This window comes from Nycticebus coucang, chromosome 1 (assembly GCF_027406575.1).
Source record: "Nycticebus coucang isolate mNycCou1 chromosome 1, mNycCou1.pri, whole genome shotgun sequence".
In the NCBI taxonomy this organism is placed as follows: Eukaryota; Metazoa; Chordata; class Mammalia; order Primates; family Lorisidae; genus Nycticebus; species Nycticebus coucang.
The window spans coordinates 126,471,665-126,483,707 of record NC_069780.1 but is presented as its reverse complement, the minus strand read 5'-3'; the positions used below and the strand labels follow the sequence as shown (position 1 = coordinate 126,483,707).

The following is a 12,043-nucleotide window of genomic DNA, read 5'->3' as shown; positions in this document are numbered from 1 at the left end:
TACTTTTCTTATAGACAAACGCATTTTGCTTTTGTTTTTGCAGGAGGCTTCAGAGCTACCCTCCGATGATTTTGAAGTGACCGGGACTGCAGCAGCGGCGTCCAAAGTGATTAAATATGAATACCATGTCTTATATTCCTGTAGCTACCAAGTGCCTGTACTTTACTTTAGGGCAAGCTTTTTAGGTAAGACTGTGTCTGAAGCTAAAAGTAAATTCATAACATTTACATATAAGGCAGAAAGCATATTTGGAAAATTATTCTCTAGAGGAAAAAAAAATAGAGTTAAAAATAAGAAAACTGTGGGTGAGGTAAGGTTTTACCAGTAAATTTTCTCATGCTTCAGAAAGAGTATCAAGACTTCAGAGTGAATGATATCATCCCAGCCTTAAGTCTCATCTTCGGATTCTTGGCTTTCTGCCTGAAGTTGACTAAGCCCCCTGGCCCTTTTTTTTCCTTTACTTCAAACAAGTAGGAACAACTTAAAGCTGCAATGTTTATTTACTTCTAACTATACAGTAAAAATTTCTTTGAATCTCAAATGATCCCATTAACTCAAAAGCCCCCCGTGCCTCCTTCCCAATAGCTGATAATTACTTCAAGAAATGTTTATCAATTAGCTTAAGCTGTATTTAAAAATAGCACTAACATTTCCTTCAGCCATCTATACATCTCCAGTGCTTTCGCTTCCTGCGATGCTGTTACTAAACTCATTCTCCTGCCAAGAAGGTGGAACACTCTGTCTCCTTGGAGGCCTTTGCTAATAAAGCTTATTTAATCAGCAGCCACATGGCATCCTCCCCTGCAGTGAAGCCACGACTCCCCTCTAAAGTCCACTGCCTAAGCCCAGTGAGTGCTGTGGCGCCCTGGCACCCTGGCTGGGCCCTGCGATAAGCCCCCTGTCCAGCCCTCCTCCCTGCCCTATTTCTCCTTTTCTGTCTGGCCTTATCAGTAGCATTTTGCATTTTGAACAGCCTTCTAACTTCTTCTGGATAGCTAAGACATCTGAATTTAGCCAATGATATTTTAGTTTTAATTAAAAAGTAGCTTAAGCTGCTTTGAATGTGTATTTGGTAGATTTAATCACTTGCTGCCTTATATTGTTTAATGGTCTCTAATTTTGCAGTGTTGGCGGTTTAACAAGCACTTAGGATTTAAAACACAAGAACGAATTCTCATAGACTCCCCAGTGAGAAGATTTTAATCTGAGGTGCAGTTCTTAAGAACTGACAATTTAGGGTAAATTTTCAACATGGGACACGGGGAATTGAGGACACTGATAGTTCACTAATGCAGAAACTCTTGCTGCAAATTTATCCATATAATAACAAGCTTTAAAAACACTTATTGTGTTATAATTATATTTGGTTTGGAGCCCAGAGGTTAAAGGAGGTTTCTTGTCAGTGAAATGTACTATGCGGGTGCAAAAAAGTAAGAGCTATATTTATTATGCAGGGGGAGGAAAAGGTCTTTCTTGGTTCTGGTTGCAATATAGCTCTAACTAGGACCTTCTAGATTCAAAAACAAGTTGTGGCTGCAGGTAGAGGAAATAGGACACTTCTTCAATACTGTACTTTCATATAATTAGTATTCACCATAAGCAGTTAATCACCAGAGAAGAGCTCCCAGAGACAAAACAAGTTGTTTAGCTTGTCAGCATTAGGGAATCAGAGGTGTTGAAACATGACTGCTTCTAGCTGGAAGTGGGTCTTGCCAAGGCCGGCGGATGAGCTCATACGTGTTCTTTGCTCTTATGTGCCAACAGCTCCCCTTACAGTACAGCACAGTAATTGTTCCTGCAAGTCCAATTATGTTTTAATGATAGTATACTTCCTGTGATCCTTTCTTTATGATTTTCTATTCTTTAAAAAAAAGAAAACTAGCCTTCTTAGATTTTGTTTATATAATTTTAAGATGCTGTTCATTTATGTCTAGTAAAGGAAAACCAAATTTATATGAGGCAGTCTTCATTCCCCCACCTCCATTCTGTGTTGTACAGAATGGGCATTAGGAATTTTTAAATTCATTTCAGTCCAGAATTCATTTAGTTCTTGTTCAGGTACATTAAAAAATCAAATTTAATTTTTGCAAAGAGTATTAAATGTTTTCTGGTAGAGAAACATGAAAAATGGTTCTTTTCTTTATCATATATTCTAATAATTTCTTTTTCTTCTACCAAACTTAACCTCATGAATATTCTAAAAATGTATGTCCCTTTACTATGGAGTCATAATTTTTCATTTATTCCCCTTAGTCCATTGCCTTTTCCTGGGATATCTGATTACTCTGGCCTATCATCTATTTGTTAAACAAATCTCTTGTCAGTATGGTGAATGGATTCCTAATATCTTCCTCTTATTCCAGGTCCAGATTTTTCTTTGTCTCATTCTGAGAGAGTTCCGACCTAGAAAGAGGATGACTGTAAAATTTCTTGCCCAGGGGTCTTCTTTTTTTTTTTTGCTTCAAAAATAGTTCACTTAGCCTTGTTTTTGACAGATATTTAGAATTTCTTTTGCATTTGATTGTTAATAAAAATTAATTTCTGTGCTTTATTCTGAATTTTCTTCCTGTGCTCTCCCTCTTTTTTTTTTTTTTTTTAAAGCAAAAGCAAATTAAGTAGCAAATAGTTCCTATTTAAATAGACATTACTCTTTCTTGTATCAGCTGGTTTAGATTTCAGGAGAAATCTGTATTTCATTTCTTGGGATGCAAATCCGTTGGACAATGAATTCCTCCTATTCCTCTATGTGGTCCAGTGTCCACCAGGTTAACTACTGCCCAAGATTTAGCTAACATGCCTTGTTCCTTTCACTGCTACGTCATGTCATATAATATCACACAGTCTGCAGTATCACAAGTTGCACTCTATCAGAATTACTTGTTTTCTTGTCTTCTATAAGATGGTTAGATAGAAGGCAGGGCTTTAAGGTAAAAGGAGAAGCAAAGGAAATTAATGTTGAGTATCTACAAAATGAGAAGCATTGTTTATGGCCCGGTGGGTGGTAAGCCATATATAGCTTATTCAACTGTGACACAGCTTTAATGAGTGTTTATTAAATGAGCCAATAATGAGGAATTTCTCACCATTTTGAAAACAGCTCAAACTCTGAGACTATATGATGGTGCCTGTTCCAACTGCCCTGATGAGTTCTAAGGAAGAAGTAATGCTGTTGTCTCCAGGAGACCCAGCACCTAAACTATCTATATATCTTCACTCTTTAGTCTGACACTTTTTAGAAACTGTAGGGTTAGTGGAGTATGAAAAATAGAATGTCCTGAGGACTCAAGTGGGCATCCAAACTAGCTGAGAAGCTGCTTCACTTCTATAAACACATATTTTTATGTGATCCTAGAAGGCAGACAACCAGGTTGAGGCAAGATTCTGCTTCTGGTTGCCTCTCATTTCTACACTTAGTTCCCAAGGGAGTGACATGAACTTAGGAGAAGAAGGCCAGTGCTGTGGCTTACACCTGTCATCCTAGCACTCTGGGAGGCCAAGTGGGGAGGATTGCTTGGGCTCAGGAGTTCGAGACCATCCTGAGCAAGAGCAAGACCCCATCTCTAGAGGGGATAAAAATAGAAAAACTAGCTAGGTATTGCGGCAGGTGTCTGTTGTCCCAGCTACTTGAGAGGCTGAGGTAGGAGGATTGCTTAAGCCCAGAAGTATGAGGTTGCTCGGGCTATGATGATACTACTGCATTCTACTCTACCTGGAGCAACAGAGTGAGACTCTGTCTTAAAAAGGAGAGAAAGAGGAGATGAAAGAAGTCCTTCTTTCCCAATGTTCTGTTCCGTGTGGGACACGGTTGATACCATTTGCCTCCCAGCAGTGGGTGAGAGGTGATCACACTTCCACTGGATAATAGTAAACAGCCTCTGAATAGTGCTTTGTAGTTTAGAAGCTCCATTTCCACACAGAGCATCGACATCTTCAAGGGCATGCTGCTTTTTTCTCTGTCACTATTTTTAAAGCACATTGTATTAAAGAATTAATGACAATTATGGTTATGGGGGGGGAAGCAGAAAGAGGGAAGGGGAGAGGGGTGGGGCCTTGGTGTGTGTCACACTTTATGGGGTCAAGACATGATTGCAAGAGGGACTTTACCTAACAATTGCAATCAGTGTAACCTGGCTTATTGTACCCTCAATGAATCCCCAACAATAAAAAAAAAAAAAAAGAATTATTTATATCATACAAAAGCCTTCTATCTACTTTCCATCATTCTCATCATTCCACAACACTTTTACGTCCCATTTTCCCTTTAGGGTCTTAGCTTTGATGCAAAGCTGGTGGTGTTAGAAATACGGTAAAAACCTTTGGCATACACATAATGGCTTTTGGCTTCACCAGAGTCCTAGACTTAAAAATCTCCCCTTACACTATAACTAGTGATTTCTATATTTATTTCTACTTGAATTCTGATTTATCTCTTCCCTATATCTTTTGTTTTCCTTTGTTCTCTACTGAAAAAAATGGACCAGTGGTTCTTTTCATTTTCAAAACATTTAATTCTTTGGCTGATGTATGGGTTCTTCTTGGGAACTGTTTTGACATATTTCTTTAATTGGTCAGAAAGGGTGGTTTGGAATAGGGAAGGAAGCATTTCTTCCAGTTAGCAACTGAATGTCCTTTCTGGAGATCCATTCTATTATTGACCAGAAAGTCAGGGTATAGAATTAAAAACGTAGCCCACATTTTTCATGTGAAAGATTTGTCTACTTGTTAGAGGCCCAAAGGAGTGAAAGAAATAATCAAAGAATAATTCCTTTTCAAAGGCAGCATGAACCAAACCAAGAGAAAGACAGAATAATGGAACGTTTGGAGTTAAGACATTGTATAAAACATCCAGGAGGAAGAGGGTTGTTCAAGGTTTGGAACAAAAAGCAGTCTTTGGAGTAACAGTGATAGGAAAACAGGAATAATGAGGATTGGAGGAAGGTGAAGATTGAAAGTAGAATATCCATAGCTCTGCCCAACAACGTCCAAAGGCTGTTCATGGATTACGTCCTATAAAAAAGGATAGAAAAGACTGTAAAAAGAGAGGAGGGTGGGTGTCAAGTTGTAGGGGCTGGGAAGAGCATGACATATTCTGAGAAGTGAGAGGCTAGTTTGGAGTAGGTGTTCCCTTAGGATGGGTTATAAAAGAAATGGTTGAAAAGATAAATTGAGGTCAAATTATGGAAGAGATAATGGGTGAGAAGGGGTTGGAGGATTTAAGGAAAAAGTGAAGGCGATTGAGCAGAAGTGCGTGAAACCAGTGGAGGGATTTCCTAGAAGTTATGACTGAGCAAGAAGAAAAGAGGAATAATTGAATGATGAGAATGAAATTTGAAAAAAGGGAATTGGCTTTTTAAAAGTTATTGTTACTAGCATTATTATATTCTAAAAACAGTAACTTCTTAGAGAAAATGAGCTGGCAGAATGTATTTTCAGGAAAAATTACTATTGACCCCATACAGTGAGAGTTAGGGCAGCTTGTTGCACAGAAAGAAAAAAGTGGAGCAGAGAGACTTAAAGACTGGGGCAAAAATGATTCTAGCTAACTATTACAATGAGAAGAAAATAGAGAACAATTTGATATGTAATTTAATTTAAAGTCTTGATTGTAAAGAGTCTTTAAGAAAGTTTATATATTTATATTTGTACTATACTTATATTTAGATAGATAATAAATGTAGCCAAAATCTCAATGTACTGTAATTTGAATTTTGGTGAATTAAAAAGAGATTCTAGAGATTGAAATGAGATATGATGAGCAAACAGTGAAAGTTATTAACAAAAATAATGAAAAATTATTTAACTAATACAAATATATTCAAACTGAAAAGTCTAAATAATAGAGGGAATTTAATGAGAATTATTTATTGAACCATGTAAATGTTTGAAACATTATGGGTAGTTAAGATAGAGGTTGAATGCTGGGTTAGAACATGTGATAGGAAAAGAATCTGATTGAACAAATCAAGCCCTGGTTTAAAAATGTCCTAAAGGAAAGGTACTAAAGGAGTGTGCAAGAAACCTACAGAAATAGCTAATTAGCTAAAAGGTTCATGCTAACCTGTGTTAGTAAAAACACTACATACACAAAAGCAAGAGATTATAAATGGACCCAGAGGCCTGGAAGAAAAAAATGAAAGGTAAATAAATTTATTTTCTTAATTTGTAAGAGGCTATATTTTAGTTTCCCTGGATAGGTGAATATTTGTGCCTCCTTAGGGTAGAAACATCTCTTTGCTTATTATTAGCAAAACTATTCCTATTTGAAACATCCGTTAAAACATCCATGAGTGCCTACTGTGTGCACAGCACAAACTCATTACCCTATTCAATGGGTATTTGGAAACAAATCTCTCCCAACTTATACCTCATTTGTTGCTTTTCTCTTCCTTTAAAGTCATTAAAGTCTGTATGTTAGGTGCTGTGTTGAGAAGGCAAAGACTACCTTCTCCAGGGGAAGGGGACCAAATTGGATGGTGGAATAAGGATAATAAAAATGCTAGTATAGAAGTAATAGGTCCATGTTTGGGGGGTATTGAAGTTTGAGGGAAGCCAAGAGTCCAAGTGTCTGTGTACTGGAGTACCAGACAAGAGGTTAGGCTCAAACTTCAGAATACCATGGGTAGGATTAAGAGTATAGTGTCTTCTTCAGAACCAGCAGACCTTAGGCTTTAGATATCTGTCTGGAGGTATAGTCTTCAGATTTCTTGATTAATAGTAATAATCTCAGGGTTGATGTCTTAGGGATCTTGTGGACCCAATGTTGCTTTTCTTGGAACAGTTTCTGATTCAGAGATTCCTCAAGATGGTCTTATATGTACTTTTACTTTGGTAAGTGTTTAAGCAAAGGCTATAGCATTGCTCATATTATTACACAGTGTGGGGACAGTTTAAGATGACTCAAAATTGCTCCCTCATGTGCTGTTATAGGTTGTAATACACATACTTTCTCATGTAATTAAAAACCATCTTATGTTAACTTTTCTACCCCAAATTACTAGATAATATATAGCATTTAAAAAAATTAGGGATGAAATTTGGAAAATACTTATTAAACACAACTTTTAAACTATCTGTTTATTTGGTTGGGAAAAATTTAACTGGACCATCACCGACAGAAAAGGATTTACTGAAAAAGGTAGATCGTAGACAACTGATAGAAGTGGAATGATAAGGTGAGGGCATGTCTGCCTCCCTTTAGCTTTAGTGATGGGAAGTTGGGGCTCTGCCTTCCACTTCCTTTGAAATTTCTTTCCCAAACTGGAAGCCTGTTTGGATACCGGGAAATCAAATATCCACTGTATATTTAATGCTATGGATTTACATGACTATGAGAGTGTTTAAAAACATAAATGCAGAACATTTATTCAAAGAATTTTATTGTAACTATTTAGTCTTTAGTCTTTAGATTGTACTAATTGGTCTAGAAATAATGTTGATTTTTCATCTATTCATCCATTTGAAAATAATAGAAAATACAATAGAACCTCCATTGTTGACCACTTTCCTACACTGACCACCTTTTTTAAGTTGACCTAATTTTCATTGACATGCACCCCACCTGTGCATATCAGTACAGTAGCCTGGTTCCTCATGTTGCTCACCTTTGTGTGTTGACCAGTTTGTTACAGTCTCTTGAATGGTCAACTTACAAACATTCTACTGTATTTATGCACAGGCTTGAAGATGTTTCTGAAATCAATAAAGGAAATCAGAGATACATGATGCTCTCAAGGAGCTTACAGTCTAGTAAGGTATCAAAACAGGTCTGAAATTCCCTGTAACAAGTACAGTATGATAAGACCAATAAGAAAGATAAAAATTGGCACTAGGGCTCATAGAGTTGTGATTACCTTGACCTGGAAGGATCAAGAAAGCCTTGGCTGGACATGGGATTTGACCATGCAGTGATGAGGGACAGAGCAAGCCAGGCCTAGGGAGAAAAACAGGAAGGAGAAAATTCTAGATACTCTTAGGGTAAGTAGTGTTGGTAGAGACTAGTTGTAGCACCAGTACCACCACCACAGTTAACATGTGTGTATCACTTTACAGTTTACAAAGAGTGCCTATATGCAGAGTCACATACAGCATAGTGGTGAAAAACACAGGATCTGGAACTAGAAAGCCTTGGTTCTGACTCCTAGCTCTGCTCCTTACTGACTGTGTGACCTTAGGAAGGTTATTGAACTTTTATGTTTTTATTCTTTCATTCACCATCTGAAAAAAATAATTGAGATAATAATAATACCTGTTTCATGGAGTCTTGAGGACTGTGAGCTGATGTATCAAATGCGGCATGGCACGTGGCTCCTTTCAGTACTGCTAGCTGAGTTATGTGCTTTGATCCCCATAATAACATTAGTAGGTAGGAACTGATGTGCAGACAGAAACACTGAGCACTCAGAGGGTTTAAATTCTTTATCCAAGGGGACAGAGAAAACTATGGAGCTGCAACTCAAACTCTATAGACTATTTTTTACTGCATAACACTTTCATCCAAATAACTGAAATTTAAGAAATACATGAGTTAAATTAATTAACTGGTGTTATATATAAGTAAAGAGAAGTTGCCAAAAATCTGTATTTGGAGGATTTTATTTTGATTTCTTGAGATTAATAAAGATATAAAGTGCTAAAATGTTTGCAAGAATAAATAAAAATGAACAGAATTAGCCAGGATGGTAGCTAATATGAATGTACATGAACAATTACACTCATTTCATATCACAATATAATTTTCTCAGTGAAGCAAAAATGAATTTTCTCCTTTGGTGGAGCTCCATCTCTGTCTTACTGTAGAGTATGACATGAATTTTTATATCCTTCAAAGCTCTATTGAAGACAATATATTGAATAATAACATATTTCATTGTGAAAAATCCTCGCTTTCCTAGGACCACATCAGAACATTCTTCTTAAACTTACTCTGAATAATTTATACTCTTTCTGATCTTCATTTTAGGAGTTAAAAAGTTTTAGTGAAACTGTGCATGATAAGGGTAAAGGTGATTTCAGTGTGCATACACTAGAGTTAGGTGGTGGCTAGTGCAATATCTCATGCTGTTATTGGATTCATGAAAACTAATAGCCCTGAGAAATTAAATTTAGAAAGCTGCACATTTTGAGTAATATATAGATTACTTGACATGTGGGTTATTATTCAATTGAGAGATTTTATATGAAAATGTTAAATTAAATGCTACTGGCAGTTGCTAAAGATTGTACTTTTTAATTATTCTATTTTTCACCTAATATCTCTTCCTCTTTTGTCATTGACATTTTAGATTCCTGACAGAACATTCCTTTAGCTTAAATGTGTTTTATCATTGCAGGTAATGTAGGCACATAGTAGGTATTCAATAAACAGTTGGTAAATAAATGAACTCAGTTGCCATGCTCACTTTGTAGGTTCTTGCTAAAATTATTTTGGCTTTGACTTCAGATTTTCAAGTAATCAAAGGATTTTATTGAGCTTCTCAGCCTCAACATGAGTAATGACATTTCTAAGCATGTTAAAATTGGTGCATCGAGTATCTTGGGTCTGAAACTAGGGAATTGTTGATTGAGTATGTTTATGTCTCCTGTGACTGAGGCCAGACAGAAAATACAGACTCTCTTAATATGGCTTAAAGTTTCTGATTGAAGATAATTTGATGTGAACATGTAGGCAAATAATAATGTGTTTCAGGTGCTTCACCAAGTATTTATATCCACATTTTAATTTGAGGTTAAAGTTTGGAGTCTTCAGTTTTTATAAATAGATGGAATGTGTAAAAGTCTTCAGTATGTGTCTATATGATGGTTCTTTATGTATTTGGCTATTCCAGTTTAGTTATTTCAGTGGGATTTCTTTTTTTTTTTTTTTTTGAGCCAGGGCTGGGTTTGAACCCACCACCTCCGGCATATGGGGCCAGCGCCCTACTCCTTTGAGCCACAGGTACAACCCCTTCAGTGGGATTTCTAAAGACTTTATTTTGTTTTTGAAATAATTAACAGTCACAAACATATTTGATTGCATTTTAGGTATCAATAATGCATGCAGGGTTTTGAAGACATTGCTTGATTAAGTCAGTCGTTTTGTTTAAAACATCTCAAAAGCTATCTTGTGCTTGTGTTTGCTCATGAAAGTGTGAAGTATGACTAGCAAACCAGTGATGGAGTCTTGGGAAAGAGAACACACATCGTACCCTTTAAGGTCATTTTTTTAATTAAATCACAGCTGTTTACATTAATGCAATCATGGGGTACAATGTGCTGTTTTTATATATAATTTTAAATACTCAAAATTTCAACCTTATAATCCCATAAGACCTAGCATGCTACTAGCAGGAGGTGCCAAACACAGACCCTCAAGAGATGCTGAAGAGGTGGGGCATGATGGAGAGGAAAGAAGAGGAGAAGGGGAGGAGAGAGGAGAAAGGAGGGGAGAGAAGAGAAAAGAGATGCTAAAGAGATTTTGCAGTGGTCCTGGAGACAGAGCCAAGACATGGGCTTGTAAGGGAGGATATATTTTGACAAGGATATTACAATTGCTTGTTGCCTTCCTCTGTTTTCCAAAGTGGGCTAGATTTGGGGACACAGACCAGTTTAGAGAGGCTACTCATGGAGGTCACAACCATACAGTTAAGCCATCTCAATCTCAAGCAAAATAGCCTTTATCAGTGGTGATGACGCGATGTATTTTTACTGTTACAAAGGGGTCGTGACCCACAGGCTGAGAACAGCTGCTTTAGATGTATCATTTCAGGGGGTTATGCTCTGTTATGTACCAACTTTTCTATCAGTTTCTTCTTTCGAAGAGTTTACTCTTAAAACAATGCCCTGGTTAAAAAGAATAAGAAAAGCCCTCAAGTTGGTTCATAAAATTGGGTTGAGAGGAAAATAGGGCTTATTGTGAAGAAAAAGGCAATTCACAGAAATTAAGCTTGGCAAGGCCTAATTGGGACTGCAGTCAGGGACTCCACTAAGGTAGATACTTTCCTGGTCTCTTGTCTGTGCCCTTCCCTACCTAACCACATGTTTCTCTCTCTGCCCGCCAGCTTCTGCTACTGACTTCTGACTTCTGTGTCCCATAACTTGAGCTTATACATGGCTATGGCTTCCCATGATGCCAGGCTTCGTCTCCACCTTACCCCATCTTACAGGTCCAGCATTTCCTGCATTGACCTAGGTCCTGGGAATATAGAGGGAACCAAACAGCCAAGGTTCCTGCCCACACAAAGTCCACATTAGAGGTGGGTGAGACCCCTAACTGATACATAAAGAAAACAATAAAATAACATCAGAAAATGTTGTATACAATGAAGACGATAAGAATTTTCTTTCTCTTCAGATTCTTGGGAGAGGTACAGAATTCAATTCTTGTCAAACCTAATTTAGATGACACCACTCATTTACTGCCCATACATTCCTGCAATAATTGCTCATTTCAAAAGTCAGCATCCTTCTCAGAAGAAAATATAGGAGTAATTCTTCATGATCTCAGATTAGGCAAAGATTTCAGGACACCAAACACATAAGCAACCAAAGACAAAAATAGATAACTTGGACGACATCAAATTAAAAAAACTTTTGTGCCTAAAGGACACTGTCACAAAAATGAAAAGACAGCCAACAGAAATGGAGAAAATATTTGCAAATAAATATATTTAATAAGGGACTTGTATCTAAAATATGTAAAGAACTCTTATACCTCAATGATAAGATAAATAACCCAGTTAAAAAAGGAGCAAAGGATCTGACTGAACTCTTATCCAAAGAAGATAGTGACTAATATCTTGAAAAATAGTATGAAAGACAGTAGGAAAATATACTCAGTATCACTTGCAATAGGAAAATGCAAATCAAAAGTATGAGAGGCCACTTCACACATACTAGGATGAATATAATTTAAAAGCAAAAATAATATTAAGGGTTGGGAAAGATGTAGAAAAAGCAGAATCCTTATTTAACTGATGGTGGGATGTAAAATAGGGCAGCCATTTTGGAAAAAGTGTCTGGCAGTTTCTCAACAAGTTAAACAAAAAGTTACCATAAGACCTATCAA

The 12,043-nt window shown here is 36.9% G+C and overlaps 1 protein-coding gene across 3 annotated transcripts in view; it reads left to right on the top strand.

Annotated features, from left to right (window-relative positions):
* The window catches only part of ATG10 (autophagy related 10), a 299,393-nt gene that overhangs the window by 197,605 nt on the left and 89,745 nt on the right, over nt 1-12,043 (top strand). For all 3 annotated transcript variants that reach the window (XM_053587322.1, XM_053587330.1, XM_053587317.1), the window contains one exon: nt 44-185. In XM_053587322.1, coding sequence (XP_053443297.1) covers nt 44-185 — 142 coding nt within the window. The remainder of the gene's footprint in view (nt 1-43; nt 186-12,043) is intronic.